We start from the raw sequence: 23422 nt of genomic DNA, 5'->3' as shown, positions 1-23422 counted from the left end.
GCCATCTGGGGGGCTCTCGCCTCCAGCGCTCAGGCGAGCCCGGCCCCTGAACCTCTGGCCCTGCCCGCAGGAGGTCAGGGGGAGGGGGCCCTTGTGGGGGGGGCAGCCCGCCGAGGGAGCCGAGGGTCTCCGCTGTGGCTAGCTGGGAGCACCCGGGCAGGCCAGGGGACGGTCCCTCTTGTTGTGCTCTCCCCTCCACACTCCTCCTCCCGCCCCACCAGGCATGGGCCCTTGAGGGCAAGCACAGGGGTCAGGCCTTTCTGCCACCCAGTGCCAGCATGGAACAGATGCTCAGCTCCGTGGATGAATGGTTGGACCGACAGACAGACGGAGGGAGTGAAGACAGTATAGGAAACCTGGCCCAGATACCCTCAGGCTCAGATGCTGGAGAAAGGCCCCCTGTCCAGGTGTCACCTGCTCTGGAAGCAGGTCTGGGGCAGGAGTGCCTCTAGGTATATTGGGGGGGGCACCAGAGTGAGAGGAGGTGGCCTGTCTACCATCACCCCGACCCTGGGCCCAAACCCCAACTCCCCGAGCTGGAGCCAGGCCTTGTGAGAGAGAGGCCAAGCGGCCTATGCCCAGACTTGGGGACACCCGTACTTCTATGTCCCCTTCACCTTGCAGCCCCTCATCCTGACGGGGTGTGGCAGGGAGGCCGGGGGCTGACCTGCCCCACGGGGCTGTGCCTGGCCCTCCCTCACCATGCTCGGGCGACCAGCACTTTGGCAGCTTCCAAATCAGACAGATCGACATTAGAAACTTGGTCCCCACTTTTAAGGAAGTTTGGTCTCTGCCCTGGGCCTCGGTGTCCTCATTGGAAACAGGGCTGTTGGGCTGTCTGGCACGCGGAGGCTGCCCCTCTACTGGATGGTGACGGTGGGCAGGGTCCTGCCTTGGGAGGCGGAAGGGCTGCTTCCTCCCTGGCCTGGGGGCTGGCGTGGGCAGGGCAGGAAGCCCAGCCTCCCTGAGACCTGGGCACCCTTGGTCCCCCTGCTTCCCTCATCCCACCCTCCTCCCACCCCACCCAGAGCCCAGCTCTCTCCCTGGGGAGGACCCCATACCCTCCGGCCCTCGAGTCTCAGAGCATCTCTCGGGAGGCTTCCCTCCCTCTGGACGAGCCTGACCCTCGGCAGCCCAGGAAGGGCTCCTCAGCAGCCTCGGCGGCAGCAGCGAGGGAGCAGGGCCGCCATGGCCAGGCCGCCCCGGCCCTCGGTGGGGACCCAAGGGGAGCCCACCCTCCTCCTCTTCTGTGTTCAGATCCCCCCCCAACCGTCATTAAAATAACAAGTTTCTGTTACAATCTAAACATTCCCACATCGCATAAAGGGTTATATTACACCCGAGTCACTCCCGGGCCCGTGTTTGCACAGAAAAGCTCACGGCAGGTCCCCCCTCCTGACGAAGTGACTTATTAAAGTTTAAACAGTAATTAACAGAACAATAAAAATAAAGGGATGTTTGGGGAGTCATAGCGCACACAGGGTTTTTGGCAGTGCCAGCAGATTTTCAGTGCCCTGTGCTGGCAGCAAAATGCAACTCTGAAGCCAGGGGGGACGGAGGACGGGGCCGGGACGGGGCCAGGGAGGCCTTGGGCCTAAAGGGTAAGGAAGCAAAGGCAGACTGGAGGGAGGGGAAGAGGGACCCGCGGGGCTCATTCGGGTCTGTGCGAGGCCACCAGCCCCACCAGGATCCCGAGAGGCGGGGTGGGCGCCGTAGGAGCAGGAGAGAAGGCCTGACGCGGGCAGGAAGCCGCCGAGCCGAGGCTTCGTCAGGCCAGGGCCCAGCTTGGCCCCAGGCACTTCCGGGAGCCCAGTGCCTGGGTCACATCCAGCCAACTCCGGCAGGGGCCTGGCCGGGGGAGTAGCGTGGGCATCGCCAGACCCTGCCATTAATGATTCCCGGGGCTGGACCCCGGCCACTCTGGGCTTCTCTCCCAGTCGGGCAGGTACCTCTCCCTGCTCCTGTGGCCGGGGCACCACACAGCCCTGAGAACTCTCCTGAAGCTACTGGCCACTACTAAGCATGAGTAAGGACTCCGGGGGAAGAACTTCCTCTCTGCCCTCTGTGAGGGAGCGATGAGCTGGCCCAACTCATGCTGGGCCCCACCGAAAGCGGGGAAGCATAGGGCTACCTAGGTCGGCGTGGACCCCCACGGGTGGGAGTCCTCACTCACAAAGGGCCTCAGACAGTGGGGCCTGGAGGTCTGGTCCAAGGGCAGGCCTGTCACCTTTCACCCTCTGGTTCTCCCTGTACAAGCTCCGCCTAGAGGCTCAGACACCTGGCTGTAGGGGAAGGCAGAGTGCTGGGGAGAAGCCCAGAAAGAGGAGAGGCTCCACCTGAACGAGGCCAGCATGCTCTGCTTTCCCCTAACGCCGTGGCGGCTGAGGAGCAAGGGAGACCTTGGAAGCCACTATGCATGTGTGTTACCGCACGCCAGCCAGGTGACAGTCACCGGGTCCTGCTGGGCTGGCCTGGGACTTACCAGCCCCCAAATGTCCTCCCTTCTTCCCTCTCCCAGACTCCCTGGGCCCTGGATGGGCTGTCCCAGGCTATGCTGTGTGTAGGGGGGTCTTGGCCAGTCTTGCTGCCCCTGCCCACCCACTGCCTATGCCTCCCCTCAAGGAGAAGCAGCTGCAGAATCAAAGTTCTCTCGTCACCACATAGGATTCATTCCCAAAGTGGTTTTGGGAATAGCATCCCCAGTGGAGGGTCTTCCCACAGGGCAGAGCAAAGGGCGGATGTGGGGCCACCATGGGGGCCCCAAGGGCACTCCTCTTGGCCTTCTCCACCTCCCTGTGCCTCACGCGGTGCACCGGCCTGCCCTGGCCGGCCCGGGGATCCACCTTGGGGCCTGCACCCCGCAGCCTGGACCAGCACCAAGCCCAGAAAGCAGCCCCCCGCCCAGGGAGAGCAGCCCCGCTGGGTCCCTGGCACGGGCGCCCAGGCTGGTTCTGCCACATCACAGCTGCAGGGGCTGACGTGAGCAGCTGTGAGCCACACGTGGAGGTGAGGTGCTGGGCCGTGGGCCAGACACGCCCTCTAGCCCTGTGTCTCCTGGGATCTGGTTCCTGGGCAGCTGGCAGACACGAAGGGCAGGGACTCTGGCTCTGGCTGGCCTCTGTGGTGCCTGGCCATGCCCCTGCCTCTCACCAAGTTCCTGCAGGCACAGCCGGGAGAGTGCTGGGCCCAGATGACCTCAGTGCCGCTCGGGCTCTGGGCATGAAGAACTTTGCCCTGAAGACGTGGAGAGGAGCCAGCAGCTCTCCCTGCCCCCCTTTCCTGGGCAGACTTCTTTGGGGCTCCACCTCCTGCCCCAAGATAAGTGACTCATGGCAAGAGGAGAGTGGAGGGTCAGGCAGAGGGAGCTCAAGGGGAGGGGGCAGGCGACAACTTCCCAACCCACCCCCAGCTGCTCTGCTCGGGAGCTGGCCTGGAAGGAAGCCAGGGGCTTAACCCCCTTGCTTGCTGGAGAAGGCCCCCTGAGGCACCCAGCGCCAAAGCTCGGGTGGAAGCAGGGAGACACAATCTAGGTTAGGATAAGGACTAAGGGAAGGGGGGGAAGGTGGGGACAGAGGGCTTTTAACAGATGCACGCTAACATGGGCAAACCGGGAGCAGACTGTTCATCTTAATCTGCCCTGTTTCTAGAACCCTCCACCTTCCCCCCTGTCCCCCTGCCTCACATGGCAAGGAGCTCTGGCTGCGCAGGGAGCTCCAGAGGGTGGGGGCTATCAGAGCACAGGTTGTCCTAGATTTGCACAGAACTTTAGAGCTGGAAGGGAACTGGGGCCCAAGAGGTTGAGAGGCTCTTCAGAAGCCCAGGTCCCTAACTTGTCAGGAGGAGACAAATCCAGAGCCCCAACTCCCCATCCCAGCCCTCCCATGAGCAGCAGATCAAACTGCTACACATCTGTGCTTTAAAGGGGGAACTTGCAGGACCCAATGGCCCCAAACACCATGAGGGTTCCCTGCTGGAAAAGCTCCAACCCCACACTGGCCCACCTGGCCAAGGACCCCAAGTGGCTCTGAACCAGCACCTCCAGGGTGCAGGGCGTGGAATTCAGGCTCCCAGCTCTCCAAGGGAAGCAAAAGTAGAGTCTGGCTCTCTCTGGCCTTGGCTCACCCACTGAAAAGGGGCAGGACATGTGGGTGGGGGACTAGCTGAGGTAGGGGCATGCCTGGGCGCATGGGGTGGGGAGCAGGTGTATCGGAGGGAGGGGACCTTCCTCTTGCAGAGACTGAGACCCCCAGAACTTAGGAGTTGTGCGGTAAAGGGGAAACAGGGCGAGTGCCCTTCTGGGATTAGAGGAAGGGTCTGGGAGACAGGAGCCTCCAGGAGAGAAGGTGGGGACGGCACAGCAGGTGGCAGAGAGGTGCTATGGTTGACACGCCACCCCCACCCCCACCCCATAGCCAGCCCATCTCCACAATCCCCTTGCTAAGGCCGCCAACGACATGAGGGGACTAATTTAGGAGTATTTTTAAAACTGTGGCCCTGGTGGAGGGGCTTAGCAGTTGTCAGCCATCTGGAGTAAGGAATTACCGTCACCTCCCTGATCCTAGAGCCCTAAACCCAAAGCTGGTTAGGCTCGAGGGGGAGGCAGCAGGTGGATAGGGTGGGGGCCTGTCCCGGGAGGTGCCCACAGGCCTGGGAAGCACCTCCCCTTGCCCTGGGAAGGGGCCGGGGGCTGGGGAGGGGGCTGGAGAGCCTGGTGTCCTCTGTGCCCACTCAGGCTCCCCCGCCCGCTCACGCACGCTCACTCCCTGGGCCGCGCCGGCTCGCGCAGGGGCCGTCAGGTAAATTAGATCTGAAAGCTGACAATTTCTGACCATATTTCCTTGATTATTTCAAACAAATGCACAGCAGCCGCTGTAAGGAGATTAAAGTGACATAAACGTCCCGAGTGGGAGGGGGGAGGGCAGAGGATTCAGGTCACCCCCATCCGTCCCCCGCCTGACAGACGCTATATCGCTATCCAATCCAATAAAAAATCCCCCCCTTTTGCTTTAATTAATTTTACAGCTAGCTTGCTTAATTACTTTCAATCAAAATCCTCCTGCCATCGCAAAATTAGAGATGGTTGAGCTCCATTAGCCTAAATTCTTCATTTCCATATAGAAAAGAGGCTGTCTGCATAGCCAGCCCGGCCCCTGGCAGGACAGACGCCCGTCTGCCCGCCCGTGCCAGCCCGCCTGCTCCCGGCCTGCGCTCCATGGCTGTCTCTGGCCTGTGCATCCCCCGACCCCAACTCTGCCCCATCACTGCTCCTGGGGGTGATGGAGTTGAGGTCCAGCACTCCCCACTGCTCCCAACTCTTCCCCCCGACGCAGGCAGGGCCTGCTGAGCTGGGCTGGACAACCAGGGCCGGCTTGCCCCTGGTTAGAGGAGTGGCAGGTCCCGGGACCCTGCTTTCCTGCTAACGGGCCGCTGCTGTCCGCCTGACGAGCCTAGTCTCCTGGCTGTTCAAGCCCAGAGCAGGCAGTTCTGGGTCCTCTGCCTCACCCCTTCCCAGGAAGGCACTTCTGGGTCCTCTGCCTCACCCCTCCTCAGGAAGGCAGGAGCCCCTAGGCCCTGGTCAGTGCAGACCCCTGGTACCCACATCACCCAGCGTCCCTTCTCCGTTGTTTCCGGGCTGGGGTCCTTGCTACCTATCTGAGCCACTCCAGGGCCAGCTGTCTCAAGGGTGCTCAAAGGCAATGCAGCAGCACCCCCCCCCCCACGGACTCGTGTTCTCTGGGAGAGGGCCCCCACGTGGGCCCCTCCTTGCCCTCTCACGTCCCCAGTTCCCAGCCTGCAACAGCTGCTCCTCCACCCCCAGTCCCCCAACCCGGGGCAGGTGGGTGACCAGCCAGTCTGGGCTCTGTCCACATCCTGTGCCTGCACTGGCCGCTCTCTTCCCTTCCACCTGCCTCCTCCTCACAGCCCCCAACCCCAACTCTGGAGGCTCCACTTCAGGTTTTCCAGGCTACAGCCCCGAGTGTCACCACGGGGTCCAGCCCAACCTGGGCTCCAGCTGATTAAGGATCTGCAACAGGATGTAGGGATTACTGTAAAACCTGGCTCCGGATCTACAGGGGCAGGGGGCCAAGTCCTGACTCTGGGACTCCCCTCCCCTCCCATTTCTGCCTGCTTCCTCCCTCTCAGCTGCCAAGGGCCCAGGACGGCTAAGCCTCTGGGTCCTTCCTGGGATCTTGGCTGGACTCTGAGAAGTGGAGAACATAGGGTAGCATTAGGGGACCAGCGCCAAATCTGGTAGAAGGGCAGGGTCGGGATGGGCTGGGGAAGGGGAGTAATGGCTGAAATCTGCCCTGGATCCTTTAATGGGGACAGGAAGCTAAGCTGGTCCTCCTCAGGGAACAGGTCTGGAGGCAGGATGTCCTGGGTCAGACTTCTGGGCAAAGGCAGAGGCAGGTGGGGAAGGAAGTGCTCTGAAGGCTTGCTGAGGCTCTCCTGGGCAGCAGGCCTGGGGGCTGTCCCGCTGCTGGGGCTGAATGGCTCCAGGGTATGAGGCTGCTCCTGGTGAGTGGACCTGGACCTCCAGAGTCAGGGGCCTAGAGACACCAGGGGCCCTCTGGCCTGTCTACAGGCTCCTCATGGCCTTGCTCTAAGGGTCAGCCCACATCCCCTTCTTCCAGGGGATGGGTGAGTTTCTCAAATATATCTCAAGTACCTATAGGGATACATTTCCCAGGGTCTGGGGGACCCCAGTGTCCCAGGGAAGATGTTTTCAGGTGTCAGAGGGTGCAGAGTCTGATGGGGAAAGCACACCAGCACCGGGGCATCCCACACACCAGCAGAGGCACAGGAGGGAGGCCAAGCTGTGAGCTCCGGGATGACTTCCTGGAGCCCAGGCCCTGGCCGTGCCTGGGAGGCCAGCAGGTGCAGAAGGTAAAGAGGGGGAGGAAGCAGACACACAGCCATGCCTCTGTCCCAGCGGTGACCCCGGGGCTCCGACTCCTACTGCAGGATGCCCTCCTTGCAGGTCTGCATCTTCCCTCCTGCCCCCCTGCAGTGAGTCTAGGAGGCAGGAGTGATCCTGGTCCTTAGTGGCACCTGCTGACTTCCTGGCCGCTCCCCCACTCCCCCACAGGGACAGGGTGAGCTGCGTTCCTGCTCTGCCCCCAAGCACCAGGCCTGGCACAGATGGGTGGAACTGGTAGAAGGGCAGCTGGAAGAGCGAGGTCTGGGCCAGTAACCCAGGGCTAGAAGGAGCACAGCCCTGGAGCTGGCACGGCTCCACCCTGACCCCACACATCCTTCAGAGATCCCAGGTGAAACCTCATTTCCTCCTGGAAGCCCTCCGAGATCACCACGCGCTGTAGGGCCCCTTCCTCGTCCTCTCCCGACGCCCGCTCCATGCGGTAGCACTTCTGTAATAACTTGTTTAATTACCCTTCTATGTCCCTAGACTGTAGGGTCCGTAGGAAGGGACTACTGTTTTAGCAGAGCGCCTGACCCAAATAAATATTTACTGAACGAATACAGAAAACTAAGTGCTTCTCAAGTTCATTAGGGGAAGAGCTGGGATCGGGGGGCGTGGCCTGACTCCTGTCCCAAGCCGGCCCTGGGGAGCTCCACGACCCTTTCCTCCCTTGGGTGCGACTGAGGCTGAAGCTCTTGGGCCTCTGACCCTCTTGGGCCTCAGGCTCACCTCCAAATGCCCTTCGCAGGGCCCTCTCTGCCTCGAGAACAAAAGAGGCCCCAGTTGTTACAGCATTTCCCTGGGAGAGGAACAACTGTTGCCGGCCAGGCCCTTTCAGAAAAAACCCAGCAACTGTTTGCATTGTCGTGCATTTCTCTCCCTCCACCTCCTGTCTCTGTCCCAAAAAGGAGAAAAGGAAATTGAAAAGAGATGGGGGGAAAAAATCCCATCCCAAGCCCTACCACGTCCCTACACCCCCTAGCAAGTCTGTCTGAAAACGTTATTAACACAAAGAAGGCACAGGGGACAGCCACCTGCCATTGCAAACAACTGGGACAGCCGCAGCAAAGGGTGAGGCTGTGAGATCAGGGCCCAAAAAAAGGAGAAGGGAGTGAAGGCTGACGGGGGAGAGATCAAAGCAAAGGGAGAGGCTGTGGAGGGCAGCGGGAGAGCTGGGAGACCTGGGCCTGCTAAGGTCCCCCCGGGGAGGGAGAGGCCACAGGAGCCCGAGGGTCCTGCAAGGCTTCCAGGGCCAGGCTGCGCGGGCAGGCAGGAGGTGTCCGTGGGGGCAGTGGCTGCAACGGGGGTGGGGAGATGAGGGAAGGAGAAGTTGACTGGGGAAGAGGGAGAGAGGTCTATTAAAAACCTCTCAGTGCATAACACAAAATGTCAGGGTTTATAGCTTCATTCTTGGCATTGCCGGGACTGAGAACCCTGCACAGAAATGTCACCGCTTGTCATGTTTAATCACCTGCTGTTTGTTAACACCTTCCCTGCAAGGAGCCTGTCTCAATCTGCCCCTGGGCCCCCAAGGGACCCAGAAACAGAAAACATCCCCGTCTCCTTCTCTGGGCTCTTGGCCCTGCCTTGGGGTCTCCAGGGAGGAGCTCCATTGGCCGCCCGTCTGAAGGCCTCCGGGGAGCCCCCAGATGACCCTTCGTATCAGGCAGGCCAGGGAGAGAGGTCCCTGCGGTGCAAGCAAGAGGCCACGCCCCCACCAGGGCCAGGGTGCTCCCAGGCTGCCTACTTGTCTCCCACCCATTCTGCCTGCCCCTCTAGGGCTGGCCGGCTGGCCGTCCCTTCCGTCTAGGCCGCACTCACTCCCACACCCTGGGGGTGAGAGAAGATGGACAGAGGAGGGCCCGCTCGGATCCCTGCAGCCTAGACTTGGGACACCCACAGCCTCCGTCCTTGTAGTTACAACCCAGGATCGTACCATCTGCGGTCCCGGCTTGGCTCACTCCTGGGGCATGCTTTCCCGAGTTGTTTAGACTAGGAATTCTCAGTCCTACTGCCCCATAATTCCTTCCTCTGGGGTGGGGGAAGGGGTGCGGTGGGAGGTGGCAAGAGGCCACTCAAGCGGTCCCAGTCTTCCCAAGAACACCTGGCCATTCCCCACCTCTCAGAGCAGCGAGGTCAACGCCAAATCCTGGGTTCTCTCTAGGATTACACCTGCTGCTCTCGGTATGGCCCCCAGGCTCAAACCCCATGCAGGCACAGCTGCCGGTAAAGCAGCAAGTTTATCCTGTATAGTTTCCAAGGAGGCCCCATTACTTCTAGAAGCAATGAGGGCCAGTGGTGACACACATCCCCGAGCCGAGGCGCTGGGGTCTCCCAGTGAACCAGGGGCCACATCCCGATCTTCCCCTCCAGCAAGGTATATGCTTACACAGAAACACACCTGACAGTCACACATCTGCCAGCCTGTCCCCTGGGAGAACGCCCACTCATTTCGACTCTTCCTGAAGGGTCCTGTGTCCAGTCTGCTCATTTCCATTTCACCAAAGAGACAAGTCAGAATGTTTTCCGAGTGCCCTTCAACCCGTCCCCACAAACAGACAGGAAGACCCCTTTCTCGAGAGATGGGCAAGAACGAATGCCTCTAGGGGAAGCTTCCTCCAAAGAGCTCAAAATACAACTGCACCAATGAGCGCGTTTTATTTTGTAGGGAAGGCCCGGGGATGTGTCCACGTGTTACAGGTGGGATACAGGTGGGGCCCAGAGAGGTCTGGGGCTGCAGTCCAGGCAGCACAGTACAGACCCAGGACGGGGCTGCCACTGGAACGGTTCTCCAGAGAGTTCCTCTTCCCCGTGGGAGGCAGCCCTGCTTCTTGTGTGTGGGAACACCCCCGTCGGCAGCTCTCGGACTCCCGTTTCCCCACCAGTAAAACAGGACAACTCCGTCTTTCTCCCAGGGAACCGACAGGAGAAACGGGACCCTAAATGTGGCGTGCTCTGAATGTCTCAGAAGGAAGGTCCTCGATAAACTCACGGGTGCTCTTATGATTCTGCCCGTTGAGCTGCATCCTCACCGTAGGGGGAAGGGCTCAGTGTTGAAGGGGTGGGGCATGGAGGTGGGGTGCACAGATTTGAGTCCTTTCCTGCATCTAGCAGAGGTTTGCGGGCAGTGCGTGGGAAGGGGCGTGTCACGCCCACTCGGGTTCACATGCACCTAGCTGAACGCAGTGGCCCAAGGAGCTGGGTGTCTGAGGTGGAGCCAGCTACCCACCCTGAACAGAGAATATTCTAGTTTACGAGGTGTCTGGGCTCTCCCGGATCCCAAAGGAGGGGCCATGTCAATCAGTCCATCCACCTGCCTCCAGAACTGAGGTGTTAAGGGACGTGGGTCTCTCCAGTCCTGGGCAGACTGGGGCGGCTGGTCACCATATTGGTGACTACACAGCACAGCCACTGGAAAGTGCTTCTGAAGCTCTGTTCTCCTGGCCATCAAGAGACGTGCTCTGTCTCCCAGGTGATGTGACGGCACAGGACCTTCTCGTGCCTGAGGGGCATCGGATGGAGTCTCTCCCACCTGGGGGCTTTGAAACGCTGGTCCCCATCTTTGACAGGGACCTTGGGCACACGTGGAATGCACCCACTCAACTCAGCAGGCCACGGTGGAGCCCCCAAGGGGCTAGGGAGCGGGGCCTGGCCTGAGGCTTAGGGGACCCCCCTGCCCCGATCTAGACCTATTTTGCCCAAGCCACCTGGATTTACCAGTTGAGCATGGCCTCCCCGCCAGGCCCCCGGCATAACCCCTCCATTAATTTACTGTTCGATGGGAAATTACTCCTCACCCAGGAATATAAGTTTTCATCTTATTTTAAGTTAGATTCTTAAAGCAATTAACAAGGCATCTGGCGATGACTTCACCGCTGCGGCCGGGCCGTGGAGCGGAGAAGGGCAGCCCTGAAACTGCACAGACCCTTGGCTTCAGGCCCCCGAGGGGAGTTCAGGGGCAACTGGGAGCCCCCAGACACCTGTCCTGGGTCCTGGGAGGGAAGTGGGGGGCACGCTGTAATCTTGGATATTTGCTGTTTGTGGAAAAACGCCTTTCCAGCACCACCTGCCCCATGAACCTACTGGTGACAGTTGCTGAAAAGCCCCAGCAGCTGGTGCCGCGGGAGCATTTTCTATTTTTAATTGTTTGATCGGAATATTAACTCATCTAGGTCCGTTCCCAAGACACACTTCCCAGCCAGAGGGTTTCCCCCATTTCCCAGACCTTCCTCTCTTTCTCTCTCTCTCTATAGTCAGAAATCAACTTTGAAATTTAATAATTGGAGACACAGACCTCGGTGTGTTTGCAAAGGATCAGAGCACTGGCGGGGGGGCGGGTGGTGGGTGGAATTGGGGCTCCTCACCCAGGGACGCCCCCAAAACAGACCTCTGCTCTTCTCTCCGAGCCACTGACCCGAGGCTCCGGGGCAGCAGAGGCTGGCTCATGCTTGCTTCGGCCAATGCCTGCCAGAGCCCGGCTCTGCCTGGCAAGGAGGCCTCTGTCTCTCCCTCTCCCCTCTCGGCCAGCCTCGCTGACCGTCTGCTCACTTGCCAATCTTGAGGGCCACGCTGAGGGGCTGGGGACATTCAGGAGGCCCCTAGGGGAGGAGGCACGTGCCCCTGGACTCAGACAGGCTTGGCAAGAGAGGCTGACTTTCCTTTCAGCTTCCATCTCCGAAAGGAAGGGAGGGCAGCGTCTCTATGGAGCCCATGGGAGAACCTGCCATAAACTCCTCTGTGAGCACAACACCAAAGGGCTCATGGCCCAGCCCCCCCCCCCCGCAGGAAAAGTCACACACCCCAGCCCGAGCCAAGTGTCACTCGAGCCTGAGACAGACCACGCTGCCGGGAAGAGACCGTCAGGGACAAACCCAAACGCTTTGGCCCCCTCGGCCCTTCCTAGGAGGCCCCCCAACAACAGCATGGGGGCCACTTGGTCTCCTTTCCCTACTCGCCCTTGCCCTTGGCCCCCCTGCCGTGCGCTTCCTTCTCAAGGTCACAGGGCTGTCCACACCAGGAGTATTTACTCACCAGACTGGCCCTGTTAGCAGCACTCACCACAAATATGCCTTCTGATAAAGTTGGCAGAAAAAAAGTTCTAGGGCTCAAAACAATGTCAGAAATAACCCCCCGCCCCCACCGCACGAGGGTGAGTGAGGTGAGGCCTGCAGCCAGACTGCACGACCCGCCAGGAGGAGTCCTGGGGGAGCCTTTTGTCAACGCTCATGGCTCTCCTTCCTGTTTGACTTCCCAACATACAGCCTGTTGCCAGGGCACCGAGGGCTGGGGATGGTTCGAAGCTAGTACTGGGTCTCAGCCCCCGAGGGTGCGGCCCAGGAGCAGGGACACAGGGAGCAGTCCTCCGCTCCCTCCAGCCAGGAGCCCGTGCAGTGGCCTTGGAGGACAAGGCCAGTGGCCTCTTACCTCCGCTTCTCCCAGGCCGTCTCACCTCACTGAGCCCCCTTCCCACCCACCCGCCCTCCCTCAGTGCACATGGGCTTTAATGTTTTTATTACCTGTTTGACTCGCTGCCTTATTGCTTCTCCCCTTAATGGGGCCGTAACCGTGGAAACGAGGAATAAACGGCCACCAGAAAATGAGATGATTAAACAGGTCACCCTGGCAAAACAAACTCCGCCGAAGAACCTCTGGGGGTGGGGAGGGGAGGCGTCCCCTCCCCCTAGCCCCGGCCAGAAGGCTTGGACCAGACCCTTGGGCGCGCTTCCCCATCCCCAGAGCTGGGGCAGATACACTGGGGCGCCCCCTACTGGGCGGTGCAGCACCTGGCCAGTCCCTCCCCGGGGGCGGCCCACCAGGCTTGCTGTGGCCTGGGGCTCTTGGGCTGCGTTGTGGCGGGGAGGCAGGCCCTGGTCTACAGGGAGGGGACCATCTTAGCCAGGGAGATGTACGTCTGGTTACTGTACCTCCTATTCTCATCAGCATATTCCCTCCCAGGAGTCCCCTGAGTTCATGGAGAAAGCCCTGGAAGAAAAGGCCAACACAGGCCAAAGCTCAACTCAAGAAGGTTTCCTTCGGGAACCCCGGTCTTTGGAGACACAGAATGTGTTCCTCTCCCTCCTCCACCCTGCTCCTCGCAGTGCCCTGGCTCAGATGACAGGAAGGGCCCTCTTGGCTTTCAGAAGAGTCTCGGCAGCCCAGAGCCCACGGCACCGGCACTGGCTGAGACCACGGGGCCAGAAGAGCCCCCCTGGGACAGCCTGGGGGAAGCTCTAAGAATCACAGACGGCTCAGGAGGAGCCCAAGCTCCATGCCAGGTGGCAGAGGTCCCAAGTCTCTTTCAGGCACTGGGTCCACCTAGCTGCCGGGGTCCAGGGACTGGAAACAGGACCCAGAGAGGCTACACAGCTGCCATGAGGTCTGCTTGGGGGCCGGGTGGGCGGGGGGGGAGGTGGAAACGATGGAGATGGGCAGGGGAGGAAGCACAGGAGAGTCCCGGGCGCCCTCCTGTCTCCCACAGGGTAGCCGGCTGTGTGTGCCAAGACTCTCCCAGGCCCAAGCCACAGTCAGCCGGTAGCTAAGGCAGGCTCCCCATCTAGCCACAAGATGCCCATCTTTATCCTGTGCCCCCTTTATGTCACCCCTAATCCCGGCCCCAGTCCTTCCTGTAAACCAGGCTATAGAAAGCTCTCAAGGAGCTAAAACCCAGGTCCCAAGGGAATCGGCCAACGTTTCCTGCCCGCCTCCTGCTGCCCCCACTAAGCGGGAGGCACTTGGTGAAGAAGCACAGCAATCACTCAATTCCACCGGCCCTAACGGTGGGAGGGCGCGAGACCAGTCCTGTACCAAGTGCTGGGAGATGTCAACGCAGAGCTAACTCTAATGGTTGCCATTGGGAGCCGGAGTAGCAGAAGCAAGCAGGTGCCTGGCCTTGACCTCCTGGGGAGCAGGGTACAGAAGTCTGAGCGCCACCTGGACACACTACTGCCGAGGGCGTGACCAGATCCTCGGACATGCAGGCCTCCAGCCAGCCTCTTAGCTCTTATCTCTTTCCAGGACCAAGTGGGTATGAGGCTTGCAAGGAGGAGGGGGAGAGGGAGGCGGGAGGGCCTGCTTTAGGGAGCTGGGTGCCTGGATGGAAAGGGCAGAAGGCTGGGGCTGCACAATGGGAAGCAGGAGCTCTGTTGGGGGCGGCGGAGAGGAGTACAAGGCAAGGGAGAGTAAGGCCGTGTGCAAGTCCAAAAGGTGTGGGGGGTGCAGGGAACATCCGTTCCCCTCATCTGTCCCAGTATGTCCCATCCTTTATCAGGTTCCAAGGCTCCCCCTTCCCAGAGGTCCCTGCGTTCTCTACCCTGTGCTCCTCTGCCCCGTGTGACAGATGAGCACACCTGTCCCCCTCCACCAGGCAGGTCCTGGAAACCAAGATGAAGAGAAGGAAAAGGAAAAGGAGGAGATGTGGCAGTAGCCAGAGTGGTCAAGTTATAAAAACCAGGTCAGAAAGGACAGCGGTAAAGGACAAGCCTTGGGGCCCCGGGGGCGGAGAAGCGACCTGGTCCCTCTAAGAATGGCGGGCCAGCCAGAGGAGGCTGGTGGCGGGGCAGGCGCACCACTAACCTGGCGGGGTCCAGGCAGAGGAGTCGGCGCCCAGAGGCTTCCCGGGCCCCACCCAATCCCCAGCCCAGGGACCTGAGCCAGGGGCAGCAGCTTTAATGAGGAGATGCTGCTGTGTGACTCAGCCCTCCAAAGGTGCCTCCATTTATTTTATTTTTCCATCATAAAAACCCAAGCTGCAACTCAGCCAGATTCCCTGGCCGTGGGGGATGGGGGAACGTCGGGAGCACTGGCGAGGCGGCACAGAGGTCTGACTAACTGGCCCCAGTGCCCTTCTTGGGGAGAAGAGCTAATGGGTTCTCCTGGCTGGTCCTGATTGGAAAAAAGGGCCTGGGGTGGGGCCCCTCTAGGGATCCTTCCAGATTGGCCCTTGCTGCCTCTGCCTCCTCTTACAGGAGAACAGCTCCGCCAGGACTTTCGTCCTGAGATCTGCTCTGACGTCTTACAGCTCAGACAAGAGCTGGGTCAAGGACCACTTCACGGTCCAGAGGTGCCTGTCTCAAATGCCTTCCACCAAAGGCCGGGCCCAGATGATGTGCTTCTCACCTCATGCACTCAACCCTTCCCCCCAAGACTGAACCTGCCCGGTAAAATCAAGTTGGGAGTTGGAAAGCCAGAGACTTAAAGGTCATCTGATGCTCAAGTCCCTGCAAACGTCACAGCCAGCCTCTGTTTGAATGGTACCAGGAAACTCACTACTTCCGAGGCAGCCCATTCTGTCCTTGGCTCTGACGGCTCCTTCCTGCCAAGATGGCACCAAAGCACCCACCCCCTGCAGCAGACTGGCAAAACCGGTGTCCAACCTGACTGCAGGGACTGGCCCCAGCTTAGACTGGTTGAGTGGGTGTATCTAGCCAAGTAAAGGCTTGAGGAAGGAAAATCGAGGGCAACCTGCCTGGGCTTCCTCCACAGCTGAGCCAGGGCCGGGCTGCAGTGGCAGAGGGTTGTGTGTGTGTGTGTGTGTGTGTGTGTGTGTGTCTGTGTGTGTGTCTGTGTGTGTGTTGGGGGGGCTGGTCTGGAGTCAGCAGAGCTTATCCCAGGGCAAAAGTAGTAGGAGTGGCTCAGCGAGCAACCCCACTTCCTCCTACTGGCTCACCTGGACGATGGGGCTACAGCCATGGCCCCAAGTGGACAGTGCCAGCCCTCTCTGGCCCTCTGTGCAGTCCATGGCCATCCCCTTAAACTCGCTCTCTTGCCTATTAGGCCCTCTACCTGGTAGAGCCTAGCCTGGATCCTGATGGACAGCTCTAGCCCTGGACAGCCCCTCCTCTTCTTCTCATGCTCCCCCTAGGGAAAGCGGGGCAGTGACAACCAGACCCCGGGGAATCAAGGGCAAGGTCCTTCTCAAAGCTCTGCTGCTGCTTCACAGCCGTTTTGCCCCCGCCTCCAGTCCTGTTGGGGGGCCTAGCAATCAGTTCAGGGGGTCCCTAATCCTGGGCTGGGGAGCTTCCCAACTGCAGGATGGATTTACCTGTGTCTGAAAGCTCCCTTCCCCACCCCTCCCCTGCCTGGCTCCCTCCCCCAGGGAAATCACTCTAAAAGGGCCTAATGGAACTATGTCCTCCTCTCTTCCTCTCTCTCCTCCCTCCCTCCTCTCTTTCCCTTTCCTTTTTTTTTTTTTTATTAGCATTTGTGGAATTTATTCCCAAACTCTCCTAATCTTCCGTACACAACCATTTGATTTGCATAACCCAACCCCCTCTCATAAAAACTGGCTGCTAGTTTAATTAAAAAATGTAAATTTGCTGTCATCTCGGGGCCTGGTGAATTAGGACGACATCGGCATTTTTTATTGCTAAAGACGTCCAGATTGATCCAGCCCTTGGCTGAACTATGGTGGGGGGATAGGGGTCCACATGGTCCCCGAGGATCCTGAGGTCCTGCTGCCCTCTCCTGAGAAGCTTGGCTCTCCCACCACTGAGTGACTTATAGCCAAAGCGCTTCAAGACCTGGACCTGTCCCAGGCTGGACATGATGCTACTCCACAACCCAATGCTTATTGGGTCCCTGGTGCCAACTATTCTTTGGGTCCTGCACCTCCAGCCTTTTACTGTGCCGGAGAGGCCTTCAGCAGGTGTCCATGGTCCCCTCCGCCCCCCCCCCCCAAAAAGAGAGCCCTTCACAGCACCAGCAATGAGCCCTGGCCAGTGACAAGGTCTCTGGCTATGCTGTGTCCAGGAGAACATTCCAGATGTCAATGGAAGAGGAGCATGGAATCAGCCCAGAGATGGGCTCAGAGGGGATCTGAGAGTTCCCACCTGCTTCCCTTTTTCTGTGAACAGGGACAAAAGTGCTTTTCTTCTGAAGTGCTGAAATTAAGTGAAACTTCCAAGTTCAAAGAAAAGGCTGAGGGGGTATCACCAAATGACTCCTCCAGAAAACAGTGAGAACTCTGACACCCTGACCTCTCTCTCCTCACCGAGTGGCCAGAGGCCAGGCCTGGGTCCTGCTCGAAGAGCCTCACTCCAGCTACAGGAGGGATGAGTCCACCTCAGCGGCTCTTCTAGCTTCTAGGAAAAGTTTCCAGAGGCTGTCCCTGGAATGCCAGGGGAAACAGGTCTCCCCCTAAGGCCCAGGAGAGACGCTACAAGAGGCCCTGCCACCCACAGGCCCGGGGGCTCTCTCTCCGGTCGGGGACACCCTCTAGAAGGACTCTGGAGTCCTGCACTCATAGCAGACTGGAAGGGACTGGTCGGTGTAGGGCGGGAGAACGGACGCCAGCTCCGGTTGGCACACAGGTTAGAAGGAGGAAGACGATGGGGAGGGCCGGCCTTCTAGCTGAGTAATGCCTGGGTCCACTGTGCCCGCCCACACGCACAGGCTCCTCCGCCCCAGGTAGGGGGTGGTGCCAACCCTGGCCCATCTGTAAGGGCTGCTTCTTGGCTGGGTTGGGTGGGGGCCCTCTTTCTGAAGAAAGGGGGTGGGGCCCGGGAGAAGGAGGTGCTGAGACACCTGATTACAGTGGGAGTGGAGGCCAGGGAGGGGCAGGGTGGCAGAAGTGGCCTCAGACACCTTCACCACTTTGCCCAGCAGGGGGTGTCACACCCTTCCTGGGCACCGGAGGTCCCAAGGACCTCCGCATCTGATTATCAGAGATCACACCTGGCTGCATGGAATCACAAACTCCGAGCCACCCTCTCCCCACAAACACATGCCCACTTCCCAAAGTTAGTCACCATGTCACCGGCCCTGCCTGCCCTCCTGCTGCCTCCTGCCCTCTCTGCCCACTCTCCTTTGACCTCAGAAGGTCAAATGTCAGCTCATGGGTCCCAAGGGGCAATGCCATGAACTTGGGCCCATTATAAATAACAACCCTAACAACCATCTATTCTTCTATAAATCAAACACAAGGGTTCAGAGATCAGCCTCAATGAATTCTCAACCTGTTTACGACTGACTTCTTCTAAAACCATTTAGGAAGAGGACAGTGGCTTTTGTCAGGCTAGGATCTGAGGGTCCGGGTCAAAATGGGGTTTCAACAGAGCCGGCTAAATGAAAGCCTGAGGAGCTTATGGTAAACCTCACTCTGGGCTCAGGTTGGAACCCCAAATGAAAAGAGAACTATTGAAAAACTTGGATTGAAACTGAGAAAAGCTCCAAAATATCAGGATAAGCTGCCCCAGGCCAGCATCATGCTGTCGGAACCCTAGCCTGTGCACCATACTAGGCCCTCCAAAACCCAGAATCCAAATTTAGTAGTTTGTTTGGTGTCCCCCTGTGGGGGGGGGGGAGCGAAGAGGGGGGATTGGAGAGCGTCCTGGGCCCCTCACTTTGAACTGATAACAGCCGCCTCATCCCACGGATTCTCAGGTGAAAAATACTCATTAGCCATAATAAGCAGTTTGATCATCCGACACAGCCTTGTCCCAAATAAATTAAATTCCTTTACCTTGAGACAGTCGCCCCGAAACCAGACTAACCACCTTTCCCAACAGGACGCTGCTTTCAAAAACTAAACCACCCCCCAACTAAAAAAATAAAAACACACACCCCACAGTCCAACAAACAGAGATCTTTGCAGGGGAAAAAGAAACACACACACACACACACACACACACACACACACACACACACACCACGGAGCCACTCAAAAAACACGGAGAACAAAAACCCCCACGAAAAACCCCTAAATCCTCTCTCTGGGTGCCCCCCAGCTCCCTCTCCCCTCGGTTCTTTCATAATGACAAGCATCAAATTAGTCACAGTCACTAAGCAAGTAACAAATAATAACAATAATATCGTCGGAAGCCTCGCAATCCAGAAACCAGGGCGAGCAGCGCAGCGGGCGCCGGACCCTCCCCAGGCCAGCCCCCACCCCCTGCTCAGCTGCTACCTCATTGGGCTAAAAATAATAACTTCCGTAAAAGAACCGAAAGAAAAGCGAAAGAGCCTCCGCTGGTTCCCACCGCCGGTACCTGTACCGAGATCCATTCTCCTCTCCTTGGTCCCAAACTCTTCGAGGAACGCCAAAAACAGAAGAGGAAAGAAAAAACATCGGTTTAGTCTCTCGCGGTGCCCCCCGCCGCCCCCCTCCCGCCCCCCTCCGCTCGCCGCACCCCCCAGCGAGGGCCGGAGCGGTCCCCGCGACCCGGCGAGCACTGACAGGGGGACCCGGGAGGGAGAGCGAAAGTTTCTCCCTCCCTCCCCGCTCGCTCCCGCGCTCCGGCATTGCACACTCGGAGCCGCTCCGCTCTGCTCCCGAGTTTATTAAACTAAAAGAGAAACTATTTATAGACGCGGCCCGGGTCGGGGGCCCGGGCGGCCCTCGAGGCCGAGGGGCGCTCTCGCCCGCGCCTGGCCCCGCCCGCGCCCGCGCCCCCCGCCCGCGCCCGGGTCGAGCCCCGCGGCGGCGCCCCCTGCCCTCCCCCGCCCCACTCCCGTACTCACCATAGTCGGAGAGTCGAAAGCCGAATTCACTTAAATAATCAACTTTCATAATACTTAATTAATGCCTAATTGCAACTGATTACTCCCCGAATAACAAGTTGTTTTAAAGCCCTGATGTCATTGCTCCTGACGGTAACACTCAGGGTAACAGTTTGGCAGGAGGGAGCGGGCGGGCGGGAGCGGCCGGGGGCGCTGCCAGGCGCCGAGGTGATTGGCAGGGCGGCCGCGGCGCCGCCTCCTCCGGGCCGGGCCGCGCCGCCCCGGCAGGTGAAAGAGCAGAGCTCGGCCCGCCCGCGCGCGCCCGCCCGCCGCGGTGCTGGAGTGAATGGGCGCGCGCTCGCCCTCCGCGCCGCGCCGCACGCACGCGCCCGCCCCGCTGACCCCCCCCGCGCGCGCCCCCGCCGCTCCGCGCGCGCGCCTCCAGCGCACCCGTTCGGGCGACCGGCCTCATTGGCTCTGCGAGTCCCCAAACCTTAGACTTAAGGAGGAGGGAGGCGGGGACTCGCCGCGCGGACCGGGGCGGGAGGGGCGAGGCGGGCGGCGCTCGCGTCCCCGAGCCAACTCCGGCCGGACGCCGGCGGGCGCGCGCTCGCACGCTCCCTTCTGCACCCCGGGCGCCGCGGGCGCCACTCGACGACGGCCGCGCGCGCACTCCCTCCCGGCGCCTCCCGGCCAAGGGCTCGCGGCGCGCGCGGCCGCGCAAACTTTTCCGCACGGGCGGGCGCAGGTGTGAGCGCTGCGGGCTCGCGCCCGCCGGGCCGCGCGCCCTCGTGCTCCCCCTCGCGCGCCCTCGTGCTCCCCCTCGCGCGCCCGGCGGGCTCCGGGTGCGGGGGTAGGTAGCAAGGCGTCTGTGTCCCCTCAAACCGGACTCTCCTGGTGGGGGTGATGGCGGGGCTTTTTACTTCCAGGGAGGAAAGACTGCTGAGTGGTGGGTCTGGCGGGGGCTGGGGGGGGGGGGGGTGGCCCGGGACACGTGAGTCGGCTCGCGCTGCTCCGCTCGCCGGCTGCCGCCGCCGCCGTCACCGCAGCCGCCGCAGGCTCCAGAAGAGCCAGGACCCTTGGCTTCGGCCACTTTCGCTTGGTTTTGCCCTGAACTGGGCCCTGCTGCCCTCCCGACCCGGGCCAATCTCTGCTCTCCTGGACTTTCTCCTCCTCCTTGAGAGTTCAGCCCCCAGCCCCGCAGTTGAGCCTTGAGGGGTGTCCAGCACCTCCTCCTTCCCTCACCCCGCTGGGCAGCCTTTACTCTGAGCACCCCACCACAGATCCCTGCCGTCGCGTGGACTCCCCCCCCCCCCCCACCTTTTTGCCTCTGTCATGCTCCAGTACGGATCCGGGCACAGAGGGCAGAGGCACCCCTGACTGAAGGAGCCAGGGTGGTGCCACCAGCCCCTCGGCCAGCAGCGGCATCTCCTGCCTCCCAGTTCCTCTCTGGACCAGGGCTCCTTGTGCTCTCCTTGGCCCTGGAAAGCACTATCCCGCCTCCCCTGGAGAAATCACTTTGGTGGGTCCCCTGTCCCCAGAAGTCCCTGCTGCAGACAGGTATGTGGAAATTCCTTAAATTTTAGTTACCCATTGGATTTGGGGGAGGGGTGCTCAAGGAAGGAGGCAGCCAGGTGAGCAGGGACAGGACCATGGGCAGGTTGGCTGCGACAGCACCTGGATCTTACTGTCTCCAGCTCTCCGTCGATCCCTGTGTAACCGTTCTGCTGCCTTCCTCCCCTCCTGCTTCGGGGAAGCCACGCTGCCTTCAGTGAGGGGAGTGGAATAGACCCTGGGTTTTCTCTGGTCTCTGGGCCGCATTCAGCAGAATAGCACCAGCCTATTTCTGCAGTGTTTCTACTTTGCAAAGGGAGGTGCCCAGGGAGACCTTGGGGCAAAGAAGTCCGAGAAAACCCAATCTACTCTTTCTCCCACTTTGCCCTTATTGTTCTTCTTCATCTTCTTTTTAGTTCCAAATGGCCTCACCAGGAGGAGGTCTGCATCTCTTCACTATTTGACCGCCCTCCCTGTGGACTTGGTAGCAACCCTCTTTCCTGCCTGTCACCCACAACCCTCCACCCTCCAGACCCGCCCTGTCTCTTTGTAGGAAGAGCAGCTGGAGAGGCCCAGAAGCTTTACTGAGTGTCCCGTGACCCTAAAGCCCTGAATAAAGGAGCAGAGGTTCTTGACCCAGCCACGTGCTACCCGGAAGCTAGGACAGGTGCTAGTGTGGGGCAATCCCACACAGAAGACCTGGGCTCTGCTCCCCACGTGGGACCTCGGACAGGGGACCTCTGTGTCCAGAACTACTCTGGAGTATACACATGCCTCTGGGTGCTGTCACCTGTGACTCTCCAAAGTAAGGCTTACAGCTTTGGGTTGTCACAACAGGCAGTCAATCCCAAGCCCCAGTCCTGAGTGCCTGCTTCTCCACCTGGCCAACTAGGGGGTGGAAGGAAGCCCGAAGAGCCACACAGGAGTGGAAGTACGATCCCCTCATTTATTTGATGGGTGCGTATCAGGAGCCCCCTGCGTATGTGACCCACACGACCCGCTGGCTGTCTCTGAATGTCCTTCTGGGCTTCTGCCAACGGTGGTCACAGCAGGGGAGGGCATGCCTTCCAGTGACCTAGACAAGGCCAACTGGATTGGCTGCACAGTAACTTTGGGACCTCTGACAAAGGTTGGAGAGCCAGACACAGAACACACGGGGCCAGCTAGAGGGATGCATCAGGCAAAGTGGTGGAGGGAGGTGTGGGCTGCCTGAAGAGCCTCTGCCCTGCCCAGGCGATGGCCGCCATCAGCCACTGCATGCCTGCGAGGCCTGGTCCAAGAGGGGGCAGAGGCCCGAGAGAATGTAGCTGTACAGAGAATGAGGCCATCTTGGCATGTTACGATTGAGAAGGTCTGAGAAGAAAGAAGGCTGAGGCGTCAAGATCATGAGGTGTGAGTCAGAGTCTGCACAATGGAGGGGTCCCCAGATTTCTCTTTCTTTCTCTTTGGGTATGTGCTCGTACGAAGGGGAGAGGCCCACAACTCCGGCCTCTCTGAGGCTCTGGCCCATTTTTGCCTTGAGGACCCCGATGTGGTGACACCTCTTAGACCCTGAGGCCAGGCCACAGGGAGGACATTTGCGCCTGGGATCTGGGATGGAAAGCCCAATGCCACCATCCCTCCCGGTCTTGAGGCCCCGGGCCCAGAGACGCCAGTTCATCCTTATATACCCGGTCCCCAGAGCAAATGCGGAGCTGTGCTCAGCAAGCCCACCCACCAGGCCCCTCATAGGAGTCCAGGGGGAACCACTGGCCCTCCCCAGGCCGGCTTCCGCGGTTGGCTCCCAGTCGGTCGGCTCACACCCCCAGAGGGCCCACTCATTCTCTCCCCCTCCCGAGCCCGGGGCCTTCTCACTCACCAGCCTGTTTACACACCAGATATCTCAGGCTTTATCTGCTCTCATTCTGAATTTGTAACTTTCACATAAACTTGAACAAAGCTCCTTTTGTTTCTGCACCCCACCCCAGGATCCCAATAAACTGGTTCTCTCTGAGGCGACTGGGCCAGGGCACAGGAGCCTTGGCCAAAGGAGTGTGTGTGCATGTGAATAAGCATGTTCGCACCTGCGAGGGAGTCCGTGTGTTTGCGTGTGAGTGCGCTCCTCGGGCTGACAGAGGGAGGGCGTCCGGGAGGATGTCAAGTGCGCAAACTGTGGACAGGAAGCACCAGGCCACGGGGATGGGACAGTCTGCCAGGGGCGCAAGAAGCCGTGGGCCGTGAACGGGCGGGTGTCGGGGCAGGGGGCAAATAGGGACAGAGAGGAGTGGCGGTGTGGGTGGCGGAGCCCGCGGCTGAGGCCAGGCTTAAGCTAAGTAGAAGGCAGATACAGGGACCACATTATGGCGGTATAGGGGCGGGCACAGCCTCGCGCTCGGCCCCGTAATCCTGTTAGCCAGCAATCTCCATTCCGAAAGAGCTTCATTTCTTTGTGAATATTTGTAAACTAGATATCTAATGGAAAATTATAGGAAAATTATAGTGAAATTCATGACGGAGAAATCCGATTATCCC

The 23422-nt window shown here is 59.9% G+C and overlaps 1 protein-coding gene across 1 annotated transcript in view; it reads right to left on the bottom strand.

The window, feature by feature from the left end:
* The window catches only part of CASZ1 (castor zinc finger 1), a 54423-nt gene extending 34970 nt beyond the window's left edge, over positions 1-19453 (bottom strand). The window contains exons 1-2 of the mRNA XM_039235028.1: positions 19379-19453; positions 18907-18945 (exon numbers count right to left, since the gene is read on the bottom strand). Coding sequence (XP_039090959.1) covers positions 18907-18945; positions 19379-19427 — 88 coding nt within the window. The 5' untranslated portion in view covers positions 19428-19453. The remainder of the gene's footprint in view (positions 1-18906; positions 18946-19378) is intronic.
* Between the last annotated feature and the right edge of the window lie 3969 nt (positions 19454-23422).

Source organism: Hyaena hyaena, unplaced genomic scaffold (assembly GCF_003009895.1).
Source record: "Hyaena hyaena isolate Hyena2069 unplaced genomic scaffold, ASM300989v1 scaffold_94, whole genome shotgun sequence".
NCBI classification, from domain to species: Eukaryota; Metazoa; Chordata; class Mammalia; order Carnivora; family Hyaenidae; genus Hyaena; species Hyaena hyaena.
Note: the sequence above shows the minus strand (reverse complement) of the source record. Positions and strands in the feature narration are given on the sequence as shown.